The following is a 27,570-nucleotide window of genomic DNA, read 5'->3' on the forward strand; positions in this document are numbered from 1 at the left end:
TCTCAGATTTGAATTTAACGGTTTTCTGCCATTTGAGCGGTGGAAAGTGGAGGCAGGAAATGGGAAAAAGTAGAGCGAAAAAGGAGAGCAACGAAATACAAAGAGAAACAAGAAAAAAGGAGAATTTAAAAAAAGCAGCGACCTTCTTCTGATTTCTGTGCGCCTGGTAACTCAGATTTGAATTTAACGGTTTTCTGCCATTTGAGCGGTGGAAAGTGGAGGCAGGAAATGGGAAAAAGTAGAGCGAAAAAGGAGAGCAACGAAATACAAAGAGAAACAAGAAAAAAAGAGAATTAAAAAAAGCAGCGACCTTCTGCTGATTTCTGTGCGCCTGGTATCTCAGATTTGAATTTAACGGTTTTCTGCCATTTGAGCGGTGGAAAGTGGAGGCAGGAAATGGGAAAAAGTAGAGCGAAAAAGGAGAGCAACGAAATACAAAGAGAAACGAGAAAAAAAGAGAATTTAAAAAAAGCAGCGACCTTCTGCTGATTTCTGTGCGCCTGGTATCTCAGATTTGAATTTAACGGTTTTCTGCCATTTGAGCGGTGGAAAGTGGAGGCAGGAAATGGGAAAAAGTAGAGCGAAAAAGGAGAGCAACGAAATACAAAGAGAAACGAGAAAAAAAGAGAATTTAAAAAAAGCAGCGACCTTCTGCTGATTTCTGTGCGCCTGGTATCTCAGATTTGAATTTAACGGTTTTCTGACATTTGAGCGGTGGAAAGTGGAGGCAGGAAATGGGAAAAAGTAGAGCGAAAAAGGAGAGCAGAGAAATACAAAGAGAAACGAGAAAAAAAGAGAATTTAAAAAAAGCAGCGACCTTCTGCTGATTTCTGTGCGCCTGGTATCTCAGATTTGAATTTAACGGTTTTCTGCCATTTGAGCGGTGGAAAGTGGAGGCAGGAAATGGGAAAAAGTAGAGCGAAAAAGGAGAGCAACGAAATACAAAGAGAAACAAGAAAAAAAGAGAATTAAAAAAAGCAGCGACCTTCTGCTGATTTCTGTGCGCCTGGTATCTCAGATTTGAATTTAACGGTTTTCTGTCATTTGAGCGGTGGAAAGTGGAGGCAGCAAATGGGAAAAAGTAGAGCGAAACAGGAGAGCAACGAAATACAAAGAGAAACAAGAAAAAAGAGAATTAAAAAAAGCAGCGACCTTCTGCTGATTTTTGTGCGCCTGGTATCTCAGATTTGAATTTAACGGTTTTCTGCCATTCGAGCGGTGGAAAGTGGAGGCAGAAAGTGGGAAAAAGTAGAGCGAAAAAGGAGAGCAACGAAATACAAAGAAAAACAAGAAAAAAAGAGAATTTAAAAAAAGCAGCGACCTTCTGTTGATTTCTGTGCGCCTGGTATCTCAGATTTGAATTTAACGGTTTTCTGCCATTTGAGCGGTGGAAAGTGGAGGCAGAAAATGGGAAAAAGAAGAGCGAAAAGAGAGAGCAACGAAATACAAAGAGAAGCAAGAAAAAAAGAGAATTTAAAGAAGCAGCGACCTTCTGCTGATTTCTGTGCGCCTGGTATCTCAGATTTGAATTTAACGGTTTTCTGCCATTTGAGCGGTGGAAAGTGGAGGCAGAAAGTGGGAAAAAGTAGAGCGAAAAAGGAGAGCAACGAAATACAAAGAGAAACAAGAAAAAAGAGAATTTAAAATAAGCAGCGACCTTCTGCTGATTTTTGTGCGCCTGGTATCTCAGATTTGAATTTAACGGTTTTCTGCCATTTGAGCGGTGGAAAGTGGAGGCAGCAAAGGGGAAAAAGTAGAGCGAAAAAGGAGAGCAACGAAATACAAAGAGAAACGAGAAAAAAAGAGAATTTAAAAAAAGCAGCGACCTTCTGTTGATTTCTGTGCGCCTGGTATATCAGATTTGAATTTAACGGTTTTCTGCCATTTGAGCGGTGGAAAGTGGAGGCAGAAAATGGGAAAAAGTAGAGCGAAAAAAGAGAGCAACGAAATACAAAGAGAAGCAAGAAAAAAAGAGAATTTAAAGAAAGCAGCGACCTTCTGCTGATTTCTGTGCGCCTGGTATATCAGATTTGAATTTAACGGTTTTCTGCCATTTGAGCGGTGGAAAGTGGAGGCAGAAAGTGGGAAAAAGTAGAGCGAAAAAGGAGAGCAACGAAATACAAAGAGAAACAAGAAAAAAGAGAATTTAAAATAAGCAGCGACCTTCTGCTGATTTCTGTGCGCCTGGTATCTCAGATTTGAATTTAACGGTTTTCTGCCATTTGAGCGGTGGAAAGTGGAGGCAGAAAGTGGGAAAAAGTAGAGCGAAAAAATAGAGCAACGAAATACAAAGAGAAACAAGAAAAAAGAAAATTTAAAATAAGCAGCGACCTTCTGCTGATTTCTGTGCGCCTGGTATCTCAGATTTGAATTTAACGGTTTTCTGCCATTTGAGCGGTGGAAAGTGGAGGCAGAAAATGGCAAAAAGTAGAGCGAAACAGGAGAGCAACGAAATACAAAGAGAAACGAGAAAAAAAGAGAATTTAAAGAGAGCAGCGACCTTCTGCTGATTTCTGTGCGCCTGGTAACTCAGACTTGAATTTAACCGTTTTTTTTAGTACGGGTATAAAACAGTTAAATGTAATAAGTGATTTTGGGATAATTTTCTGGGTTAATGATTTCGTCGTATACTTAATATTTGAAGCATAGCTTAGCGATAAATTTGAATATATATTTACAGAAATTTAGTTCGTTGAAATAATATTTTATAGCCAAGAAGATTTATTTATTTATTTTGGATGAAAAACTGTTCAAATATAAGAATGGAAAAGATCCCAAAAATTACACAAAGGGTAATCGATATATTTGCCCATAGTTCACAGGTTGTAACAATAAATACTCTCAAAGTATAATTTTTATTTGATATCTGTCTGCAATCTGTACATGGTACATACTTCAACCGAGCTAAGAATAATATTCGTACTATGAACTGAGAATCTACGAGTATGTAGAGCAAACCGGACTTCCTTTCACATGTTCGAACATATCCATTGGATATTCGAATTCCTAATTCGATTATCGTAGTACGAGTTGTATCTATTTTCAACTAAGAATGTATGAATGTTAATTTAAATTTAATTAATGATTAAATTTCATGCAGATGGGAATAAATATAATAATATAATATAATAAAAAAAATGAGAATAATAATATATATTCATATTTCTTTGTTTATTTCTTTTTTACTGCCTGTGGAATTATACGAAAACTTTGTTGACTCGTGTTGTGTATTATTATGGATACTCTCTGAAATGCACAGCAAAGCCCAGCCTAGGGTTAACGAAGTCGAACCATTTCCCCGTATAATCCAGCTTTCAATGGAGAGGAATAATGGCGAATAAAAGAATATCTTTCAATGGGTTTGATCCAATTGATTGATTTAAATACCCGTTGTCTGGCAGTGGCCACTAATGCGATGTGGATGTGAATGTGAATGTGAATGTGGCTCGTAGAATTGGGAACACATGCTGTCTCTGAATTGTTTTGTTGGCCAACATGCGGGCCTGACCATATTTGGAACAAGTTTCTTTTGAACTTTGACATGGCTAGCATGAGAGAGAGAGAGAGAGAGAGAGAGGGGGATAGAGAAAAAGGGCCTCGCCCTATTTGGACAGTGACAAATGTGTTCCACAAGGCCCACCCATTATGGATGCTCGCTGCTGCTGCTGCTGCTTGACTTATTGAAAATCTCACTTTTGACCTCAAAATTGGCTCAAGAATTGAAGAAATTTTAGTGTTTTTTTTTTTTGGGGAACTTTTCGACAGAGCCAAACGTCACCGACGACCCAAAATGCAAATTTCGATCTTGCTCTCTTCCTCTGGCTGGCTGGGCCAAATTAAGCCAAAGCTCGTAACTGAGTTGTGGGGATTTGAGGTTTACTGCAACTGGAATTGGAATTGGAATCGGAGTAAGAGTCAGAGTCAGAGTCAGCATCACCATAAAATTGGTAAAGAAAAGAGTCACCGAGTCCGAGTCCGAGTCCGAGTCGGTCAACGACTCGCCTACATGTGTGCAGCGCTGTCTTGCTGGATCCGTGGGGGATAGCGGGTTGGGGGCTGGCAGATACATAAATCAAGTGACTGGTCCGACTGATACATTTGCATACTTTAATAATTTGCCAATCGGCGTGCAGACGGGGCGACTGTGGCTGTGTCTGTGGCTGGGGCCCCATTCTTCTTTCGCCCCGTTCCCATTCCAAATAGAATTTCGCATCGTTATGTTTTCGGTTGCTAATGTCTTTTGTTTTTGCCTAATCTTTATACGAGCGATTTTTATGTGTCTCTCTCTGCCCGGCTGCCAGCTGGCAGGCAGGAACGTTCCACCCAATATAAAATGTCTTTGCTGGGGCACTTGTTGAACCATTTAATAGAGCCGCTCGCCCAGCGACACACCAGCAGACACAGCATCCACATCCATATCCACATCCACATCGCACTATGGCAATTAAGTTGGTCGCCCTTTTGGCCATTGGCCTGGCTCTGGTAGCCATCAGCGAAGGTAAGTCCAAGGGGGAAACCAAGCCAAGTTCTGTGCAGAATAAAATATATCCCATGGGAAATGTTCCATGGGATGATCCTTAGCTGGATTCAGTCCAGTTCCAGTGGAATTAACTGCAAGGACACACATTTAAATGTGCATTTATTTTCATCTTGCAGCTCGTCATGTGCCTGGCCATCGCTACCATCAGCGGCAGCAGTTCGAGCAGCGTGCCCTGATCGCCCCCAAGCCCCATGCTGGCCCCCAGGGTCGCATCTTCCCGGGCGCTGTGGCCATCAAGAAGCTGGTGCTGCTGAAGTTCAAGAAGATCGTGCCCATCTCCCTGATCCTGCTCAAGTCGAGCAACGAGAACGAGGCCGAGCTGGTGCCCGTCTACCCCACCGACCAGATACCCGAGAACGTTCAGTTCATTCCCACGCCCAATGGCATCTCCGGCCACAAGGACGTCCAGGCCATAGCCATTCCCAGCGAGCTGCACGACCAGCTGCAGATCAACGGCCTCTCCAACCTGGAGAACATCGAGGCGCTGCTCCAGAGCAGCTCCATCTCGTCCGCTGACTCCGAGGGAGAGTCTGCGCCCGTCGGCAACAGCATTGCCGTGGCCCAGCCCGAGGATCTGGTGCTCGATCAGCCCGAGAACGATGAGGATCAGCTGCTCGATGGTTCAGCAGCTGCCCCCGCACCAGTCCCAGCCTCGGCCCCAGCTGCAGTTGCCGCTGCGCCAGGCCTGCGTCGCCTGTCCGCCGATGAGCTGCTGCGCTCCGGCGTTCGCAACTCGGCCCATCTGCAGCAGACCAGCGTAGAGGAGATCCCCCTGCTGCTGTACTCCGCCAACGATGGTGGATCCTCCAGCTCCAGCTCAGGCTTCTCCTCCAGCCAGGGACGCCGCTATGTGGCCGCCACTCCAGCGCGTCGTCGCCAGCAGCAGTTCTACAACTGAGCAGAGCTCCACCTCCTCCTCCGCCTGCTGGCTCCCTAGGCTTAAGCACTTTCCCCGGCTTGGATACTCCGCCTCACTGCGCACTCCGCACTCCGCACTCCTCACTGGCTGTCACATGGGTTTCATTGTACTACTACTGGACACTTTTTTTTTTTTAGACTGAACTGAATATAAATTAACGTTATGAGCGAAATGACAAAAGGGGCGCGATGTGCCGGGGTCTCTGCTTCCGGGTTTTTGGCTGGTCTCCTCCCTCCCCCCTCCCTCCGCCCAGTGGTTGTTGGCCTTGTTTTCTGGCGCTTATCAGGCGAGTGCAGTTATCAGGGCTTTGTGCTGTGCTTTGTGCCGCTGACGTGACATGTCCTGTCTCGTGTCTCGTGTCGTGTGTCGTGTGTTTGTGTGTGTGTGTCTGGGCCTTAGAGTGTCCTCGTATGTGGCAGTCTGCCAGCTGCCAGCTGCCAGGCGGCACCCAAGCACCCAAGACTGAGCCCTAGACTATGTCTTTGCCTCTGGCTTGGGTCTGTTGTTGCCTGTTATAAATTTGCAGCCTGCCCCCGTGCCACAAAACACACACACACACATCTATAAACACATGGCTGGGCAGGGCAGGGCAGGGCAGAGCACATGTTTCGCTTGGGCGAAAAGTCAACGGCACAACGGCGCGGCAGAGGCAGCGGCAGCGGCAGCGGCTCAAAGAAAGGAAGCCCCACAACAAAAGGCGACAAAGATAGGCCAAGTGAGCCTTGCCCGTCTGCCAGGGCCATGGACAACGGCCATGGGATGCTCTAACGATAAGTCGTAGCACTTGGGATGCTTCTCTGCTGCTGTACTCCGCCTAGCTCTGGCTAGCTCTGGCTTCACATATTATTAATGATGAAATTAGCTGCTCAGCTGCGTTGATCCACTGCCGATAAGTCTCTCAAAGCTCCCACCACTTTTACACCTATCAAGGAACACTTTTTGGGGCTGGAATTTGCAGCTGTTTCCCCTTTTAGCCGCACTTCCCTCTCAGTTAGTGTGCTCCAAGCCTCATGCCTTTGCTAGGTGCAGTCAACTCCTGGCTACCCACTCCCCCACTAACCCACTCCTCCCTTTGTACTTCTCGTTTGTCTTGTCGTATGTCTTATTTGCCGCATTTTTGACAGCCCCTACAGAGGCAACGGCGCCTGCCACAAAGCTTTGCCACCCCACCCCAGCCCAGTCCAGCCCACCCCATCCACTCTCCATGTTGGAGATTATGCAAGCGTTTTTGGAATTAGCAAAGCCGAGCGGGAGAGAGGCAACCAACAAAAACACAAAGAGCGATATTACATGGAAACACATGGAAGGTACGAGTATATTCTGTGTGGAGTAGGGGGACAGGGGGACAGGGACTTAGCGGCCGTAGTAGGGCGGTGGCACATAGATGGTCACCCGCTTGCCATCGCTCCCCGCACCCCAAGCCCCTCCGCCAGCTACACTGCTGTTGTAGCGGCCACATGGCGGCGGTCCGTAGTAGGTGAAGGTGCAGACGGTGCAGCAGTTGATTGGCGTGGCCACCACCACCACGGGCGTCTTCTTGTTGGGCGGATACGGCGGCGGGTAGGGTGGCGGATAGGGTGGCGGATACCAGGGACGCTGCGGTGGTGGCGGTGGCGGCAACGGCTGTGGCCGTGGCAGAGCTCCCACTGGCGGCGGCGGGGGCATGGGTGGGTAGGCGGGTGGACCACTCGCAACAAAGGTCTCGCAGCACCGCTGGTCCTGGAAGGCCTCCAGCGTGCAGGGCGACACACACGAGTTGAAGAGTCCGCTAATCCAGTCGTAGATAACACCAAAGGTGCGCCCCTGCCGCTGGCTGCTGTCGAACGGCCCGAAGGCATCCACCGAGGTGTTCAGCGCCGTTGAACCCGATGCCACGGGCAGAGGATCACTTGGCCGCGTGGCCTGCTGCTCCTCCAGATCCTCCATACGCGATGAGTGATTGATGTAGACATACTCAAAGTTGTCGTTGATGCTGGTTGAACTGCTGGAGCTGCTGGAGCTGCTGCTGCGGCTGCTGCTGCTGCCATCGCTAAGTGGCGGACGCCAGCGCTGCAGTCGCACCTGTTGCTGGGCTCGATGTCTTACTGTTACGTTGCGGAGGGAGTGAAGAAGCGGAAAAGATTGATTTAATTTGGATGCAAGCCTAAAAGCAGGCTACACAATTTGTGCGCATTTTGTGGGATTTTCAAAGTGGCCAACGGAACATTAATTTGGAACTAAATGGGACAAACGGGGGACAGTTCAGAGCCCTGTTCCATAGAGATATTCATAATGAACACATATATGGGGGAACTATCAACACAGACTCAAGAACGAGTGAGAGGCTGCAGTGGCCGCGACTCTACTTTTATAGCCGTCTTTTATACCCGTACTATGTCAGTCCTGTGAGCTTATTATTTATGTGGAATTTTCAAATATGCTACATCTACAATGTAGATTATACATCTCCTCCGCCACAGGGCAGGGAGAGAGACTGAGTAGCGGCTGCAGCGCTGGAATGGGTTGGGTTAGCAACTAAAAATGAATCTCTTCGTTCTGGCTGTGATAATAATCCAATCTAAGATCGGAGATTTCTGGGCACAAGTCGGACAGACAGACATGATTATATAGACATGGCTTATGGCTTTATGTGGTCGAAAATGTGTCCACTTTGCCCACAAATCGAATGTGCCCCTCAACTCTTCGAGTATATAGAACGAGTACTTGTACAAAAACAGTTGCTTGAAGTGTGCTCCCATACAATTTGAACATGGAAATGTGCCAAGTGTTTCCCTTTCACCAAACTCCAACGCTAAATCAACAAATATCCAAACAGCAATCAATCCACGACTGGTGGGGTCTGTGGGCCAGTGCTCTCTGTGCTCCCAGTGCAGTTGGTGATTTAAAATTAGGAAATGCAGTTTTATTCCAGAGGTGCCTTGAGTGAGTGACAGTGCGGGGTGCGGGCAAACAAAGACAAAAAAAAAAAAATACAAAAAAAATACAACACAAATAAATGTTGCAAAAATGAACTTAAAACTCCCTGCATGGAGGGATCATCGGGGAACTAACGGCCAAAGAAGCCAAAGCCGCCGAAGGCGTTGCTGTTGGCATTGGCACCGCCGCCGCCGCCGCCGCCGAAGCCGTTGAAGCCACCGCCTTGGGCGCCCGCACTCGCACCGTTGCCACCGCCGGCGCCGCCGGCACTCGCATTGGCATTGGCATTGGCCGACTGCCCGTTCTGGCTGGTGGCCGAGGCGCTGCTGGAGGCCGAGTTGCTCACGTAGCCGTTGGGACCCGTCTGGGAGCTCGTCTGGGCATTCGTGTTGGCGGCGGCATTGCCCTGGCCGCCATTGCCCTGGAAGATGGACTGGCTGCTGGCGTCGCTGGTCGCGTCCTGCCTGTTGCCCTCGCGCACCACCTGGCTGTTGGTGTTGGCCGTGTTCGTGGAGGAGCCGAACTGGTTGTTGTTCGTCGCCGTTGAGCCGCTGTTGGAGCCGACCGTCTCCCGGTTGCCCTGCTGCGTGTGCTGCGTGTTGGCATTGGCGCTGGACGCCTGCTGCTCCCCGGGCTTGAAGTTGAGCGCCTGGCTCTGCGAGCCCTGCGTGTTGTCGTAGCCATTGGCTGTCTGGGTGTTCATCTGGTTGGTGTTCGCCGAGCTCACCTGCCCGCTGCTGCCGTCCTGGGCCAGGTTCGAGCTGATGCTGCTGGAGCCCGTGTTCCCGTTGCTGGCATGGTTGTTCGTCGACGCCTGCTGATTGAAGCCGGGTCCGCCCTGGGCATTGGCATTGCCATGAGCCTGCTGCTGCTGCTGCTGCTGCTGTTGCTCCCGCTCGCGTTCCCGCTCCCGCTCCTTCTCCCGCTCGCGTTCCCGCTCCCGCTCCTGCTCCTGCCTGTTCTTATTCTTCTTGCGATTCTGCTGCTGTTCCCGTTCCTGGCCAAAGTTCTCGTAGCCACCGCCGCCGCCGAACTGCGGTCCGCCGAACTGCGGTCCACCGAACTGCGGTCCTCCAAAGCCACCGCCAAAGCCACCGCCAAACTGACGACGCGGACGATCGAAGCCAAAGCCGGGGCCACCGAAACCGCCGCCAGGGTAGCCGAAGGGCACGAACTGGGCCCGCCGCTTGGGCCGCCTCACAGCCGCCTGCTGGGGCTGGGGCTGGGGCTGTCGCACCACACGCCGCTGGAAGGGACCGCCGAAGGTCTGGCCAAAGCCGCCCGTGTTGGCCGAGGTCTGGCCGCGGCGGGCCTTGCCCACGGCATTCGAATTGGCGCGGGTGTCGGTGACGGTGACGCCGCCGTATTGCTGGGTGTTCGTCTGGGCGTTGCTGTTCGATTTGACGCGCGCCCCCTTGCCCTGGGCATTCACCTGGGCCTGCGACAGCGTGTTCGAGTTGGCCACATTGCGATCCAGATCCAGGCTGAGCACTCCGAGGCCCAGACGCAGGTCCCCGTCCGCGCCGCGCTGCAGTCCCAGCCCCTGCTGCAGGTTCGTGGGCGACAGCGAGGCGCCCAGGCCCAGGTTGCCGATTCTGAACTGATCGGAAATGCCCTGGGAGACGGCGCCATTGGCATTGGTCTTGGTGCGGGTCAAGGTGTTGCCCAGCTGCAGGCCCCCGATGTCCACGTCGCGGTTCTGGGCCTGGCTGTTGGTCACCGTGCGCTGACCGTTCTGCCTGGTGACAGCGCGCGAATTCGCCAGTCCCTGGGTGTACTCCACATTGTTGCCGAAGTCCACCTGCCGCTCATAGGCGTTCGTATTGGCCTTGGACACGGATCCCTGACGCTGGCGCGGCTGCTGCTGGTAGAACTGCTGCTGTGGCTGTGGCTGCTGCTGGTAGAACTGCTGCTGTGGCTGTGGCTGGAAGCCGAATCCCGCGAACTGCGCCTCCGCTGTGTGGAGTGGAACAGAATGTCAGCCATCAGAATGAGCGGAAAGTTTCATAATTCCCCCTGACAGTTATCAAAAGTCAACAGATCCCTGGCTCTATGCATTCGTAATCTCTGGCACACCCACCCAACACCCAACCGAACCCAACCCCCCCAACCGCCACAAGGGAGACACCAAACAAAAAAATAAAAAATAAAATAAAAAAAATATTCTCCCAAACTTGTTCCACACGCGGTTTTTTTTCTTTTCTTTTTTTTGCTTTGCTTTGTCTCTCGTCTGGTTTCTTTTTGTTTCGCTTCTACTTTTTGGCTTAATGTTTCTAATTTGAATATCATTTGGTTTGTTTGATTTCTGCTCAGATTGTTATTCCACTTTTTTCCAGTTTGGCCAGAGGGTCGTGGTCGGGGTCGGGGAGAGGAAATATTATGGAATGGTATGGCAGGGGAAGTCTCTTTCTATAACACAGAACCGAATGGGATGGCTAGATGGCTAGATGTTGCTGCTGGCTAGAGAGAATCTCCGATTTGATGGCACATTGAACTGAGATCGAAACGGGTTGCTCTTTCAGTTATCTCGTCATGGAACAGCTTTGGTTGCTGTTCTGCTAAATAAATAGATGGGAAAGAGTGACAAGTTGACTTCTCTATGTGGGAGAATGGGCAGCTGCCTTTGAGTCGTAACTTTCCATCGATCTTGCCATCAAAAGATCTCTCTCTATTTTATAGAGCTATCCAAGTACTGCCTTTCTATTTATCCAACTACTCGCATGTAGAAGTGCCTAAGGGTTTCCTTTTTTCTATTAATTAAGTAAACATCTGCTAATAAGTAATGTTGGCTATTTATATACCAATCTAAATGAGATCTGTTATTAATGTAGCTAAAAATGTATTTGAATACAGGAAGGAATGCAGCACTTTCGCCATAGATATATCCCTAAATAAATCATTAATTGCCGAGCAATACCCATGCCTATTTCTATACTTTAAAGCGCACATCTAATACTTAGAATGTGCCTGCAAAAAAGTATTCCTAAAAATATCCTGGCTTGTCTATACCCTGAGCTACTTGCAGATCTATCTTGTATGCTTCCATTACTATTATTATTACTATTAAAGATAGGGAAGTTTACCAAACTTGGCTAGCTAGGAGGTGCAGCGCTAACTGCGAGGCCTTCGGCTACACTTCCATTATGTTTAATTCTATATTCCAATCTGCTAAACCTTCCAAATATGTATACAAATATATATCCATAACTCTTTTATATGCAAACATCACACAGTCTACCCCGCAGGCAATGTTCCACTGTCCTCTTCCAATAATTAGATCTCATAATGAAGGTGCCACAAACATTGGATAACGGTTAAGTCAGGTAGGGGTAGGCATAAGCCTTTTGCTTCCCTTTTATCCTTTACTCCCTCCCTCACTCCCTTCTGTTGGCTCTCTTTTTTGGCTGCCACTTTCCCCCTGCTGCTGCTGCTATTGCTGCTGTTGACAATGCATCGCACGTACGCGCAAAATCCAGCGATAATTTTGCAATTATTGCTGTAATAACAAAGCCCAAAGCCAAAAGCCCTATGTGTCAGTCGTCTGTCAGCTCGCCCAATTCGTCAGTATGTGTGTGCTTGTGTGTGTGACACAATGTGTGTGCGTATCCTGTCATTATCCTGTCTATGATGGCCAATGCCAATGTTCTGTCTTTCGCCTTTTCGCCAAAAATATTTACCTTGCGGTTGACAAACTGCCAGCCAGCACACAATTAATCCAACAAATGCGACACGCATCCTCATCCTGGCCATGTCTCGTCGTATCTCTGGTATTTCGTATTCCGTATTCCGTATCTTGTATCTCTCTCTATGTGGTATGCCCACACACTCTCCAACACTGGCTGACTGCCTAGCTGACTGCCTGGCTAGGTGGATGGCTAATTTTCCGTTGCACGTTGCGAAAACAGCGCACACGCAATGAGCGCGTTTTTGGCCGCTGGCCGACTTTTATTGTGTCTGCCCCCGTCTGTTTTTGCGGTCTTCTCGTTGTTGAAACGGGTCGAAACTTTAGTATTTGTTGCCTCTATGCTTGTTGAGATACTCAACTCTTTTTTTGTGTGTGTGTGTGTGTGTGTGTGTGTGTGTTCTGTTTGTTTTTTTATTCGGGGCTTTTTTTTTTGTATTCCACCGTTTGGTTCACTTAAAGCCGCAGGTGCGCTGCTGTGGCGGCTGGCTGGCTGAACGTTTGATAGCGTTCTAAACTCGCTGCCGGTTTGGTAATCGGGCTTTAAACTAATCAACAATTAGCGCCAACGCACGTCAACAAATATTGCTTATATGTATGTACACGAGTAAATGCCTTCCAATATTCCAAATTTCGTGTTTAACCCGTTTCCCCCCGACACAACACAACACAACAGGCGGCAAAAATACATCGAGGGGATGAGCCATAAACACAAACACTTTTGATAATCATCTTTGCCTTTTTTTCCTCAACTTAAATCCGCTCTGAAGGTTTCGATCGCGGGTTCAGAACAGTCCGAACATATGCTCGAATATCCATCGAAATTATAACTATTTTATAGGGGGATTTTTGCTTGGGAGAAAGGCTTCTATCTCGTATTACGGGCATGTGGAATACATTTGAATCACTTAAGCCTTGGGCTGAGGCTGGGAGAAAATCAAATGCTTGCCAGAGAAAGTCCAGCAGAAAACCAGCCCCCGCCCCATCATGAGTTGAATGAATGATCACTTGAAGATGGTTTTCGTACACATAAGAGCCATATAAATATTACATTAAATGCTCATTTTAATGAGCAAAACAGCTGATGAGTAGTGCATCACTTGGGCAGTTCCCATAGTCCATCTACCATTCATTTCTGGTAGTTGTTTCCACTTCATGGTCAAGTTTTTAACGTTCGAATTGGCGCTGCGCATGAGGCCTCCCCAACGTCAATGTACGCCCTGTAGGTCAGTTGAAGACAATCAGATGGGGAGCAACCCCCTTGCCCATCACCAATCCGTAGAGCCCCAACTTCGCTTTGGCATTTGGTCAGCGAACAGACAAACAAATAGAAGACCAGCAACAAAAATACCAAAAACCTGCTCAAACTTTGAGCTCTTATTTTCTCTAGTGATTAGCGTATTTTATTGGGTTTGCTGATGGGGGGCAGGAGAGTGGCTGGAGGAGCACCAAAACCTGTACTGTAGCCAGAACAATTTCTGCCAATCCATTCTTAAGCGAATCAACGCTGTAGATACTCAGTTTTTTGTATCTTTTATGGCCCCGCTGATGTGTGGATTCCCTTCATGAATTAATTGAGATGCTGAGACGACAAAAACCAAATATGAATTTTCAGTCATTATTGCTAATGATGTGATAGTGAACCCCTCCACTCCCCACCCCTCCGATACGATCCGGGAACCACTTCGTTCGCTCAGGGAGTTTTGAGTGTGCAAATCGACATTTGTTGGTGTGCACTGCAAGAAAAAGGCAGCCAACGGTAACAGCAACAAGGCCAATAAATTGGGTCAATACCCACACACACACACAATCGTGCACTCAGGAAAAACTTTCGCCAGAGACTGAGTGAGAGAGAGACAGAGAGAGAGAGAGAGAGGAAGAGATAGACGGGGTTCAGTTCGGTGTTCGATATAAAAAATTGGTTTTTATTGTTATTTCATTTCTACCGTTTATCGGTCTGGCGGCATCTTTACGCTGACGATTCTTTCTCCCCATCACCATCCCCATCCCACTGCCACTCGCTCCCTCCAATTTTCTCTCTCTCTATTTTTTGGTGCTCCTCCTTTACCCCTGAGTGATTTTCCCCCCATTCTGGTAGCCGCCGCTCTGCTCAATGGCGCTGCCTTGAACGCGTGAAATGGAGTAGAAAAATTGTTTTTCTATCAAAGGCAAAATATCGCAGCAAACTCTCCAACATTTTCCCCCGTAACCTCATGCCGCCCACCCCTCTACGATTCCAGTTGTAGCTGCCCCCTGATGGTAGCAACAATCGTTGGTGTATTTTTTTTTTTTTTTGGTGATATAGTAGCGATTTTTATACCCGTACTCAAGAAGAGTTAAGGGGTATATTAGATTTGTGGTAAAAGTGGATTTTTGTAACGCAGAGAAGGAAACGTTTCCGACCCAATGTCTGTCTGTCTGTCTCGATGAGCGCCTAGATCTCAGAGACTATAAGAGCTAGAGCAACCAAATTTTGTTTCCAGACTCATGTGATATCACACTGCTACAAATATATTTCAAATATATTTCCCCGCCCCTTGCACGCTTTTTTTAAAATTCCACATAAATCATGAGCTCACATATTTATTTACTGACTGAGTATTAAGTAGTATTATTAAAGTAGAGTCGCGTCCAAGGCAGCGACTCACACGTTCCTTCTCGTTTTCTATCAATTTAATGCCCACAACTTTGCTGGACACGCGGCTTTAGCTTTTTGTGAACTTTTGTTGCTGTTGGCTGAAGAGGTCACTGCAGCGGGGAGAAGAAATAGGTGAAGTGGGAGGGGTGGGGGTGGTGGTGGCATAAGGTCTGCTGGTCTGGTTTTTGGTTTTTGGTTTTTTTGGCTCAGATTCGAGGTTTTTTCTCTCTCTCTCTCTCACTCGTGCAACAATTCTGCCACTGATGCCACTTGTCCACTCCAACGATACAACGATACTGTCTGCTGGCTACCGACTTTGATTTGTGCTGCTAATTGGATTTTCATTTCCTCCAGAGAAGCCACCACTAGGATTCGGTGCAGAATGGAGGAATAGAGTAAGGGATATAGAGAGCTGCATAGCGCTGAATGTTGCAACTTTTGGTAGCAGTCCGCACTTCATTCCACTTCTAATTTTATAAATTAATTGAAATTTTGTGTGTTTCCATATGATTAAATATTTTATTTTAAAATCATGTGACCCTCTAAGTTTGAGCAATAATTAAAGTTCCCCGGCGCTGCCTTTTTCCGCCAAAGAGTTGGATTCAAATGAATTTTTCGGAGATGTACTCTGGCATCTGAGGAGCGAAGCGCTCGGTGAAATAAATAATGAACTGGAATATATAAATAAATAGCATACAACAATTTGGCTATTTAATCTGTACAGATGTTGCAGTATTCCTTTACCTTATAGCTGCTTATAGCTGATAAGCATCGTACTCCAAATCTAGCATTTCTTTAACACCTTTAGAGGCACTTCAAGCTTCGAAATAGCTGGCATATTGCTGTGTATTGTGAACTTCAAACTTCAAGAAGGTTGCTTTGGGCTAGTGCTCCTTGATTCCTGTTGCCACTTGGCAGCGCCATTTCCCAGCTCATTGTTTATCACTTTTGTGTCTCTCAGATACTTTCTTTTGTCGGCAGCTCGCTTTTTCTGTTGTTTTGTTGCTTTGTTGTTGATGAACATTTTATGATAATTTGTTTTGACAAATTTTTTAAGTTGTAAATTTTGTTTGCACATAAGCAGAGAGCGGTGAGCAGAGAGCGGTGAGCAGAGAGCAGCGAGCGGAGAGCAGAGAGGGAAGATACTCAACTCGTACAATTACACTGGCAGAGACAGAGGGGGACATATGTAGATGCAAAGATACAGATACATTGTGCATTCAGTGAGCCATATGTTTGTCTAGAGTTGCCACACTTGCATGCAGCACACACACGCACACGCACACATACACATATGCTTCCGCTCAGTGTGCTTCCTTGTTCTTGTTCTTTGGGGTGAGCTGGGAGCTGTGTGTGTGTGTGTATGTGTTTGTTTTCAGTTTACTTTTGCCGCGTCTGCATTGCGTCTTTTGTTATTATTACATTTTCATAAATGCAAAAGATACAGATACACACACACACACACACACACAGAGAGAAGAACTCGTTGATAAATTTTGTAAAGTTTTGTCTGCCATGCGGCTCGTTAGCTGCCTCTGTCTCCGTCTCTGTCTCCGTCTCCGTCTCTGTCTCCGTCTCTGCCCCCTGGAGCTGTTGCAGCAGGAGCTCCACCCTGTGTGTCCGTGTCCTTTCTGTGGCTTCACTTGTCCCTCTATCTGCATGCTTGGTTACACAACCACCCTGCACACCCCCCACCTAGCCACTGTCTCTGTCTGCGTCTCCGTCTCCATCTCCGTCTCTGTTTTATACGCATGAAAAATTGCTTCCCAGTGCAACGTTGAAATAAGATATTTCAATTTTGTATTGTAATTTCAGAACTTAAAATGTAATTTTTGAACACATAAGGGAGTGGAGTCCATTGTGTGTAACCCCAACCACAGGCTCCCCAACCCCCATATCCCTTATCCCTTATCCTCCTTTTTTTGTTTGTGGAAATAAGCTTTTCCTGGCCGCCTTCCTTTTTTTTTGCTGCCATTTTCTTTCACCATTTTCAACTTGTTCTTCTAACTTCTTCGAAACTGAACGCGGCAATGGCAACGGCGACGGCAACGGCAACCCTTGCGCAATTGTGTCTGCTCTGTGCGGATAGACGGTTCAATATATAAGCCAGACAGAGACACATCCACATCCACAGCCCCAAACAGAAAGCCGCCACTGCTACACCGCTCCACCGCTCCACAGCACCACCCTTCCACCCAAGGGTCTCTTTCTCCGTTTCTCCGTTCAATTGTTGCTTCTCTTTGGGAAATTATGCAAACAGGCTAACAAAAAAAAGAAACCTTGGTCGGGGGTTGACAGGAATGAGATGTCTTCCGCTTGGCTCAGTTTTTGCCTTGTAATAAAGTAGCAACTGCACCACACACCCGGCACCCCCATAGCCCATAGCCCATAGCCCATAGCCCATACACCACCTGCCTGACCCACCTCGTTATAACTGCATAGGCGGCACTTTTTATGCCCGCTACCCTGGGACCCTGGGAGCCAGCAATAGGCTGGGCTGGGCTGGCTAGGGTCACCGTCAACGAACGCAATAAATAATCTGTTTAATCTGCTACTCAATGTAAGGATGAGCAGACGAAATGACTCCAATTCAGAGTTTAAATAAATAAATAAAAGAAAAAAATTGATTAATAAATTAAAAATATTAAATAAATTAAGCATATAAATAAACTTAAATAAATTAAAATATTAAATAAATTATATTAAATAAATTTAAGATATTAAATGTATTAAATAAATTTAAAAATAATTAAATAAATTAGATAAATTATCAATATATAAATATATAAATAAATTAAAATATTAAATAAATTAATAAATTAAAATATAAATATAAATAAATTAAAATAAATAGTTTAATAATTTAAATATATTAAATAAATTAAAATATTAAGTAAACAATAAATTAAAAATATTAAATTAGGTGGATTGTTGGCCATTAATGGAGACCATCAAGCAGCTGGATCAGCTCAAAGTTTCGACTCTTCAAGCGCTTTCATGGGAGCAGTTTATAGATCCCTCAAGAGATAGCTCCATATATGTAGGTAAGTACCAACTATTGGAGTGAGTCGCGATTCGGTGCTTAAAGGTATTATCTGTATATCGGTGGAAGTCGATGGAACTCCATCATCGTCTGGCATCCGTGGACTGTCAAGGGTGACCTCGGTGTCGACTCTTCGCGGCAGTTACACGTTAACTATTTTATGGATGTGTGTGTTTGTGTGTGTGTGGGGAGCGGGTGGCAAGCATTTCTGGGGCTGCCGCCTTAGGGCTGCCTGCTTCGGCTCAAGTTTTTGGCAGCGCTTAAGAACTTAACACACAATGCCAAAATGTGCAAGCAGGGAAGAGAAAGGGAGCAGCAGCAGCAGCAACAGAGGCAGCAGCAACTTGCCACGCCCCCTGGCATAGCACACGCAAAAGTTTCAGTAGTCAGGCGACCTCTACCCACCACCCCCAGCCCACAGCCCACAGCCCAGAACAGCAGCAACACCAGGGAACCCAAGTCCCAGTCAGCAGGCAGCCCACCGCCTTCTTCCACCTCCGATACCAGTGCCCCTTCCCCTTTCCCATGCCCTTTCCCATTCCCATGCCCTGGCAAGTGACAAAGCTGGCAACGTCGTGTGTAGTAGGAAATGAGCCAAATTATGGCAAATTGTTGGCAAAAGTATTTAAAATGAGTTTATTTTCGAAATAAAAACTTCTGGTTGAGAACTTGCTTCTCTCTCCTGGGGTAAGATGTAGCTGGCTGTGTGATTTGCCCCCACCACACCACACCACACCCCACCCCACCCACTAGGTGCCGCATCGTGCATACGAGTACTCGTAATCGTAATCGTAGTCGCACTCGTACGATGTCAATGCTGCTGATGCTGACGATGAGACAATAATGACAGAAACATTACCAAACTCACATGAGACAATTAAAATGCCATTAGACAGGCAACTGAATACGAGTAAATCTGAATCTGAGTGTGAATGTGAATGTGAGTATGAGTGAATCAGTTGAGTCGAGTTCGAGTTCGAGTTTGAGTGGAGTTAAGTGAGTAAATGGATGGCCTCTAAAACTATGGAAACTCCAAAATTTTAAACACAATTGGAAAGAAATGCAACAACAAATTAACAACAGATTTGGGAAAATCTAAAGCTAAATTAAACTAATTTCCATGCACATATTTCTGTAGCTCTGTACAGATATTACTTTTAAACTAATTTAATTTAATGCTAATTTAAACAAATTAAATATAATTTCATAATTATAACAGCAGAAGTTTATTTCTTTTTTTTTTAATTTTAAACTTAGTATTAATAAAAGTTCTTTTACAAATTCTCTTCTGCAGATTCTACTAACTGAAAAAAGTCCCAGAACAATCTCCCAAAATCCCCAAAATAGTTAATTTCATTAATCCAAGGAATATTTGATTTGATTTTTCCCATGGGACATATTTCGTGCAAATATTAAATTAAAATAAAAAAGTATAAATAATTGTTGGGTTAAATCAAAACCATTTTAACGCCAAACTAAACTCCAAATAAATTCTGAGGCATGCAGATCAGTCCATCTACATGCTCAGGTTTAAAACAACGGAGTAGATGAAAACCAGGACACCAAAAATAGTCCACAAATCGGTACCGATTTATTCAGTATTTATTCCCATCAATTTATGCTTCATAGACACAGCCCCACAGATGCTGCTGGATGGTCCGGTCCGGTGCACAAGCAAGCTGCACACTTAATGCTAAATACTGAATAAATATGAAAATATTAGCATGCATTCAGTGGATTCAAGATAAACTGTGCTCTAACAGCTGGAGGGGGGATGCCAGTGAATGCATTTTCGTGTGGCTGTCATCGCTCATTAATCCATCTGTGAGACAAATTACGCACCCACTTGTGCCACTCTTGAATGCGAATGAATTCAGTAACTACACACACACACATCAGTGAGTGCCCACACTGCCCAATTACGGTCAGATATTCATACACACCCACCCACACACCCACACACCACACAATGGAGCAGCGAGCAACGAGCAACGAGCAGAGCAACTCGTTGACAAGTGACTCGCCAACTGTGTTTCACACACATTCGAATATGTAGGGGAGCAGCATCAGCATCCGCATCAGCATCAGCATCCCAAGCCAGACCAAGACAAAGACCAACAGCAGTCTGAACCCAAGCAGGGAAAACCACACAATTATGACTTGTCTTGGCTGGGTCCCATGGCTGTCTGCCCCTCCCTCTTTGCGGAGAACAAGCGACCTTAACTCTAAAACAAAAATGTTGAAAACCTAACAACAAAATGTAAATCCTTTCAATTGAAATGTTACATCCCAGCCAGGAAGCACCCACAAGGGGCATTCCAACTGGGAGAGTGGAGTGTGGAGTGTGGAGGGAGGAGTGTGGCTCGAAGGAACTTTGGCTCGTCAGCAGCTTTTGCTTGTTTGCGCTCCTAAGTTATTGTTACTGGTGCCAACTGGCTTAGCGACTCGACTCGACTCGACTTCGTCTTCCAGGGCCCCTTCATCCCTCCACGGGCTGAGTAGATAGTCGTTGGTTAGTCCTTTGTCGAGTGCGTATGCTTCATATTTTCCATTTGTGTGTGTGTGTCTGTGAGTGTGCCACTGTCTCTTTATGCTACGAGTATTTCGATACCCAAACCCCACTCTCTTCCTCTCCTACTTGGATTGTGTGCGTGTGTCAACTGTGGCACTGGCTTAAAGTTGCGCGTGGATTTGTTAGCTAATTCCATGGCAAGACATTAGCATAAAATTGTGCACATAAAACGCCACTTCTGGCTGGCTATGCTCTGCTCTGCTATGCTCTGACCTGCTCACAGCTCTTCTCATCTGATTCGCATTCTCCAGCACCTATCAGCATTGTTCTGTTGTGGCCTGTTGTTGGTTTATCAGTGCCAAAACTCATGTGGCATCCAGCCCATCAACAGGTGCAAAATTTCTAGAATTTCGGCAAGTTCTTCAACTGAATAATTATTCACAGTTTGAATTGATGCTTCGGCCAAAACAATTTATTTCAAGTATTAAGATATAGAAACAAACTAAAAGAGAGTTCAAATTTTGATGGCGAAAAATAGGGCACAACCTGGCGACGGAATGTCATCTGCCATCCCCCATCCGGTCTCGCTTCCAGCTGCTTCGTTCTGGCCTAACATTATATTGTTGCAGTGCGATCGATGTCAGGAAGCGAACTGGCAGCGCCTTAAGCCGCTTCTGCCTGAAAGCATTATTATTACACTTCCACGGGCGACTACTAACGGAACACTTACGGTATGGAGTGGTTCCTCCTCTTGATGGGTGACAGTGCAATGGTGCGATGGTGCGATGGTGCGATGGAGCGATGGTGCGGGCTGTGGCCTGTTGCTGCTGCACTAGCAACAAAAATTTTAAATATAAAATAATGGAAATGTTTTTAAATGAACAATTAAATTTTTTTTTTGGTTGGGTGTCGGTCGGCTAAACGTCTCGAGCATCTGGCGGCGGATCCGTGCTCGAGTCCCACTCGTTCGGGTTGATGAACATCTGAGAGGCACTGCCGCGCAGGGAGTCAAAGCCCTGGTTGAGGGGCACGGGCTTGGGCCGCTTGTCGATGTTGGCCATCCACTTGGACCAGGCCCCCTCGGACCGCTGCAGCCGCTCCTTCCTCTCCTGCTCCTTCTGCTCACGCTGGCGTCGAGCGCGATCCCGCTCCTGCTGCTGCTGCGCCACCTTGCGGCGCTCCCACTCCTTGAGGCGCTCTCTACGCTCCTCCGCGGTCTCCTTCTGGCGGCACCCTGCGGCGCTAGGGACAGGGCCAGGGCCAGGGACGGATGTGCAGGACTTCTTCTGGATGAGCGTGGACGTGTTGTTCCGCTCCTGCTGCTCCTGCTGCTCCTTCCGGAGACGCCACTCCCTGACCTGCCTCTGAGACTGCTCCAAGCGCTCGGTAGTCGCCCTTTCGCGCTTCTCGCGTTCCCGCTTCGCGGCCAGAATCTTCTTCTTGCGCTCCTCCGCCTTGCGCTGCTTCCACGCCTCGAACTGCAGGCTGTCGCGATCCTTCTTCTGGGCTTCGAGGCTCTTGAACCCGGTGGAAACGTGCGGGCTGCAGCTCTCCAAGTTCAGAGAGGGCAGGAAGTTACTCCCACCCTCCGGTGCCTCGAGGACAGCGGCATACGCGTCACTCCAGCTGCAGAGGGACTCCCTCGCAGTGTCCGGGGTGCAGCTGCTGCTGGTCATCAGTTCGCGATCTTCGCTGGCCTCCATGTCCTCTGGTGTTTCACTGCTCAGGAGGTAGGTCCTGCAGCTGTTGTAGGACTTCAGACTGTCGGTGGGTGAAGCCCCTCCCTGGATGAGGGAGGACTCCGAGAGGTCCCTGCAATCGCCGATAGATGCGGCCGGTACAAGGGTCCCTGTCTCACTTCGCCAATCCTCCTGGCAGCCCGACTTATTGCCATCCTCGAGGCCGAGACCTGCCAATGCATCTTCCAGTTCCCCTTCCTCCAGTTCCCGGCAGAAGCTCGCCATAGTTTCGGTTTCGGTTTCGGTGTCGGTGTCAGTGTCCAGGAATTCACCAACATCCTCTCGATTGCCCACAAGGGTGCAGGATGATGAGTCTGTGTCCGTGTCGGCATCTGCTACGAGTGGAACGAGAGTGCGATCGGTGATCGGTCCCGCAGTCGACTCCTCCGAGTCGCTCAGGTCGCTCAGGTCGCTCAGGTCGCTCATGTCGCTCAATTCGGGCAATTGACGGAGGAGTCCACTTGTGTGAGAGCCCGACAGCTGCTTGCGATCCACCACCTTGCCCCTCGGGTTCTGTCGTGCCATAAAAGCCATTCTGCAAGCCTGGATTGCCAAATTAGCTCAGTGGGAGAGAGCTGTGGGAAAAGTGAAATTATTTTACTGCTTTCCAGAATATCTGTTGTGTTGCTTATGAGTGCCTGAAATAGACTAAGGATCGAATGACGTGACGCGTGCTGTATGACCCAACACAGGTCTCAAATGGTACTAGATGCTGGCTGGCTTTTCTCAGTGTCAAAGTGACATCAAAGTTCAAATATTTAACGCTCATTCTGTACACTTTTGCTGCTAATAGTATCGATTACCGATAGGCATAGTATTCACTTTACGGGGCTCGGAAACACTTTGCTCTGTGTGTGTGTGTGTGTGTGTAATTATTTTGGCATCTACTTTATTTCGTGTACATTCGTTTCAGCTCCAATGATGAGCGATTAATTGTGGGACTGGGTTTTACTAGGTTTAAGCTTAAGGTGTCCTTGTGATGTCTCCCCACTGACGGGCTCTGCTCCGTTCGCTCTCCGCTCCTCGCCTCCTCCGACTGCTGCTTTGTCTTGTCTTGTCTTGTTTTGTTTTGTTTTGTTTTTTTTCCTTGGCTCTTTGGTTCTTTGGTTAGGGTAATGCTGAATCAACAAAGTTGTCAACTTGGACAATCCTTGGAGCCTTTTTGTCGAGTGTTTGCCTGAGCCTAGCGATTGCTTCTCCTTTGTCTGCTGGTTTGCCTACACTTTTACTCCCCCCGCCCACGCCCCGCCCCACCACATTCTTTCTCTCCATTACATTCTCCTTGCCTGTCTCAGAGGCTACAAAAACTCAGCGTGAGATAGTTAATTTGTTTTCACTTCAGCAACAAGAATATCATCGTCATCCAAGGTTCTCTTGCTCTTCCCACTACCCACCACCCCCACTCACTATCCCTGTCCCGTTTCGGCTCTGTGTCTGTACCACTTTTGGCTCATTTATTTTCAGTTTGACGCCTGAGCGCTGCTTATTTGCACAACAATAGACAGCAGCAGTGAGAGAGAGAGAGAGAGAGAGAGTGGGGAAGAGTGGCTGGGTGGCTGGGTGGTAAGGCTGAGGCTGAGGCTGGTCTGCTGGTCGGACAAAGCACAGCTGGGCTGCCCAGAGGGTTGCATGCGAAGTAGCCGCTGTCAAACTTATCAAATGGCGACGCGAAGCAGAGAGAAAAGATTGCATAAATGAAGACAACACAAGGGTGTGGCCAGGGAGGCGTAGTAGTGTGGTGGCAAAGGCAGTTGACAACTGCAAAACAAAACAAACAAAAAAAAAATAAAGAAAATGGTAATGGGTGTGGGTGGGGGAGGGATAGGGGGAGGGTGATGGGTAAAATTGTCACAAAGCAAAATTAAAAACGCAAAAAAACAAAAGACAACCAGCAGAATGAGATGAAGAAGGAGGAGTAGAAGTAGGAGGAGCAGCAGGAGGAGTTGGGGAATCTTCCAAGGAGAGCCAACGACTAGTGCTGGCAGGGCGGGGGGGAGAGTTGTAGCTGCAGCAGGGACCTGCACACAGTGAACTTAAAATATAATAATTGTGTACAATATTCGGTAATTATTTTGTAATTATTAAATACAAAATATTTTAAATATTTAATACAATTAAAATATTTAAAATTTCGTCTGTCAATTTGCCGAGAGCTGAATATAATTTTTTGCAAGTGCACAAAGGGCTGAGGGGTGTTAGGAGGCAGAACTGTGGCTATGGCTGGGACTGGGGCTATGGCTGGGACTGGGACTAGGACTGAGGCTGGGACTGAGGCTGGGACTGGGTACTGGGTACATCAACTCAAAAATGTGGAGCAAGTTGCAAGCAAAGTTGTTTGGCAACGACAACAACAACAACGACGACACGGAGAGTCCTGTCCAATCCTGTCCAGCGGGGCAGGAGAACTCCCAAAATATTGTCACCCGTTGGTGGCCCGTTGGTGGCCGGCCTGCCTGTCACGGCTGGCAAATGTTTCAATTTGGCATTTTATCCCAGCGACAATTGTTGTGCGCTGTTGTTGCCACCACTGTGGGGCAACGTGGCTGCTGCCTGTGTGCTGCCTGCCACCTTGGCAGGCTGTGGGGGGAGGGTGGTAGTAGGCTGACATATTTTAATTAAATTGTTTGCGGAGCCACTTGGGCTCGGCCTCGGCTTTGGGGCAAGTGCCTGGCCCCGGCCGAGGGACGCTGCCCCAAACTCATCAACACTTTATGAAATGGATTTATTATCCAGGAAACGGCCTTCAAGGGCGACGGCACTACTTACAAGAAAGGTGAGGCACTCGGGGGGTGGGTGGGTTGTGTGTTTGCGTTTCGCTTGCGTTTGGGGCTTTGCCCCAAGATCAAGTGGGGTCAGAGGGTGGCTGGCACTGGCTAATACCAATTATGATTATTTTTAATAACTTACTTTGGCTGAGAGCTAACGCTGACTGTATCTGGAAGTAGCTGCAAGTAGCTGTGGCTGCTCGAAACTCTTCTTTGGCGTGTGCTCACTGGTGTCTGGGTGGGGTATGCCTTTGCCCCTGGCTGTATTTCGTTTGAATATATTTCTGTGCTGTTCATTTGCTGAGTCTAAAGTAGATTGTTGCTTTGGTTCCGATTGTCTGTACGGAGATCTGTCCACTCGCTCATGTATTTTACGTCGCTTTTGTGGGCTGTGAGCATTCGGCTGTGTGCTTAATCTTGGAGCATGTGGGGAGTGGAAGCTGCTCTTCTGCTGCCTTTGGGCTGCCTTCTGCACCATTTCAAGTTTTGTTCTCTTCTCTCTCAGGCCGTCTGTCTGCCTGCCTGTAATTCTTCTCTCTGTGTTTTCCCCTGCCTGCATTCCCATTGTTCCCGTTACTCCACACAGAACTCGCCATCTCATTCGCACTTGGCACTCGTCACCTTGCGCTCGCTCTAACATTTCTCGCTCTCTACTCGCTGCTCTCTACTCGCTGCTCTCTACTCGCTGCTCTCTACTCGCTGCTCTCTACTCGCTGCTCTCTACTCGCTGCTCTCTGTTTGTGGTCGTTCTCCTCTCACTTTTCAAACATTCTCCTGCTCTGTGGCTGTTATTCCATTGTGAGTGTCTGTGTGTCTGTGTGTGCTTTTGGTTGTTTCTGGTAATAGATCAATGAGATAACGGATATTTTATTATGCACACAACCAAACAAAAGCCGTGCAGGCGCAAGCCAACACTCGACCAAATATTATGAGAGAATTACGAGAGGTCCTGGTCCTGGTGGTGGTCCTGGTGCTGGTCCTGGTCCTGGCCCATCCTCCGCAGCTCTCAATTTTAATTATGCACTCGCATTCAGTGCTAAATTTTGGACTATTCAAACATTTTGCCGCTGGCCGCTTGCCACTTTTGGCCAACAATTAAAAAGCTACGCGTGCTGGGGCCAGCGAACGGGATGATGGTGTGGGTGGGGTGCAAGGTTGCTGTTAAATTTGTTGGCTTTTGCGATTATTTTATGGCCAAAAGTGTAATAAACAGCTGAAAGCACAAAATTCCACCGATTGCATTTGCCGCCCACAATCCACTCCGCCTCGATCCACTGCGGGGCCTAAGTCTGATTTGTTGCAATTGAATGAAACTCAAAAATAGATTTAATCAGCCGCAACACCAACAGACAAGGGTAATTTGTGCAGACAATTTCTTTGGCCATCCAAAACAAATCCAAGATAAACTATCCCCCCATGGGAGATCTTTTTACAATAAAGTGTGCATATTTTTGCACATGTTTTTAATACCCAAAAGCGAGTAACAAACTTTGATAGGATGCGGAACAAAGTCCCAGCTTAATTGGTTGCTCAAAGACACAACTTTGAGGGAGGCGCAAAGAGGGGGATGACTGGGGGAAGCAGTTAAGATAAATAAACAATGCAAAATACTGCGACAAAATACAAAAATAAATAAAAAAAATAAAAAAAAAAAAAACCAAACGAATGAAGAAGAGACCGAAAGCTGAAGCGAAATGATTTTCTAAGTAAGTGCAAATTGAGTTTTAATTAAAATGTAAAAATAAAATACACAGCAGCAGAGCTCACAAAGACACTGGCCAGGGGAACGGGACGCTGAAGGACACCCAATGGGATGGGGCTGGGGCTGGGGACGGGGCTGGCAACACTCAAAAATATATAGAAATAAATAAAACAAAAGCAAAAAAGCAAAAAAAAAAAAAAAAACGAGCAAGAAAAATAATTAAAATTTCGTAAAGTAAGTTGGGAAATGTTTTCTCGCCTCTCTCGTCCTGTGACATCTGCTCGACAGTCGCTAACTGTTTGAGACTGTTTTCCCTGTGCCTCTTGCTGCCATGCCATGCAACTGGAACTGCCCTGCCGCTTGCTGGTTCCCCTGCTGCTGGAGGAGTTTCCCCAATTTTCTAGCAACATAGCAGAGCAGAGCAGAGCAGACCCGCAGCCCCCCGCCCGTTACGTGCCAAAGTATTAGCACTCTCTAAGCTCGCAAAAAGCGTAAATGTCACAATTCCATTTATTTTTCGTATTTATATTTCCTTCGACTGGCCATGCCCACTTAATGGCCGCCTCCGCCCAACTGCCACGCTGTCTCCCTTTTCCTTGTGGCCCTCTATCATTTGGCTGCCTTATCAGCATATCGCACATCCCCATCCCCATCAGCCTCGCCCCCGTTCACGCCGCCCGAAAGCCTTGTGAAAAATTATTTGACAAACAGTTTTCCGCACGCGTTTTTCTTCGCTTTTCCCCCCCCAGCAGCATTCTGCTCCTTCTTCGGCAGTCTCTTCGCTTTTGGTTCGACATCTTTTTTTTTTTTTTGGTTTTTTTTTTTTTGTGGCTTGGCATAAAAATGCAAACTTTTTTAATTGGGTTTTTGTGTGATCGCATTTGGGGTAAAGCCATCGCCGAGTAGGGGCCCAAAGGGAGGCACCGGTAGCCTGGGGGCGGGCTGGGCTTGGCTGGGCTTGGCTGGGCTTGGCTGGGCTGTTCATACAGGGATACAGGGATTGAATTGGTAAGTCCCGGGTCTAATGCCGCGGTCCCAAACACCGCCGAAAATCCGAGTTGATGGCAGCCATTTGACGTCGCTGACTGCTCTGCTCAAAATTTTAAGCCGCTTA

The 27,570-nt window shown here is 47.3% G+C and overlaps 3 protein-coding genes across 3 annotated transcripts; 1 reads left to right on the forward strand and 2 right to left on the reverse strand.

Moving 5' to 3' along the window:
• The first annotated feature begins 4,437 nt into the window (after positions 1 to 4,437).
• On the forward strand, positions 4,438 to 5,483 carry LOC111076452. Its single transcript, XM_022370261.2, has 2 exons — positions 4,438 to 4,498; positions 4,657 to 5,483. The coding sequence occupies exons 1-2, from the start codon at positions 4,438 to 4,440 to the stop codon at positions 5,436 to 5,438; spliced, it is 843 nt and encodes a 280-aa protein (XP_022225953.1). The 3' UTR covers positions 5,439 to 5,483.
• Positions 5,484 to 8,339: 2,856 nt separating this feature from the next.
• LOC111076451 (uncharacterized transmembrane protein DDB_G0289901) lies at positions 8,340 to 12,545 on the reverse strand. The gene is made up of 3 exons (XM_022370260.2): positions 12,053 to 12,545; positions 9,334 to 10,331; positions 8,340 to 9,240 (listed from the first exon to the last, which is right to left on the reverse strand). Exons 1-3 carry the CDS (start codon positions 12,123 to 12,125, stop codon positions 8,506 to 8,508), a joined length of 1,806 nt encoding a protein of 601 aa, XP_022225952.2. The 5' UTR covers positions 12,126 to 12,545; the 3' UTR covers positions 8,340 to 8,505.
• An 8,622-nt stretch (positions 12,546 to 21,167) lies between these two features.
• On the reverse strand, positions 21,168 to 25,063 carry LOC111076445 (protein split ends-like). The gene is made up of 2 exons (XM_022370254.2): positions 24,897 to 25,063; positions 21,168 to 22,564 (listed from the first exon to the last, which is right to left on the reverse strand). The coding sequence occupies exon 2, from the start codon at positions 22,521 to 22,523 to the stop codon at positions 21,168 to 21,170; it is 1,356 nt and encodes a 451-aa protein (XP_022225946.2). The 5' UTR covers positions 22,524 to 22,564; positions 24,897 to 25,063.
• Between the last annotated feature and the right edge of the window lie 2,507 nt (positions 25,064 to 27,570).

This window comes from Drosophila obscura, unplaced genomic scaffold (genome assembly GCF_018151105.1).
Source record: "Drosophila obscura isolate BZ-5 IFL unplaced genomic scaffold, ASM1815110v1 contig_73, whole genome shotgun sequence".
Taxonomy (NCBI): domain Eukaryota; kingdom Metazoa; phylum Arthropoda; class Insecta; order Diptera; family Drosophilidae; genus Drosophila; species Drosophila obscura.

Coding starts and splice junctions, on each gene's coding strand:
- LOC111076452 (XM_022370261.2), top strand. CDS start 4,438: ATGGCAATTAAGTTGGTCGCCCTTTTGGCCATTGGCCTGGCTCTGGTA. Junction 4,499..4,656: donor TCTGGTAGCCATCAGCGAAG/GTAAGTCCAAGG, acceptor TTCATCTTGCAG/CTCGTCATGTGCCTGGCCAT.
- LOC111076451 (XM_022370260.2), bottom strand. CDS start 12,125: ATGGCCAGGATGAGGATGCGTGTCGCATTTGTTGGATTAATTGTGTGC. Junction 10,332..12,052: donor GGCAGTTTGTCAACCGCAAG/GTAAATATTTTT, acceptor CACTCCACACAG/CGGAGGCGCAGTTCGCGGGA. Junction 9,241..9,333: donor ATCGCAAGAAGAATAAGAAC/AGGCAGGAGCAG, acceptor CAGCAGCAGCAG/CAGGCTCATGGCAATGCCAA.
- LOC111076445 (XM_022370254.2), bottom strand. CDS start 22,523: ATGGCTTTTATGGCACGACAGAACCCGAGGGGCAAGGTGGTGGATCGC.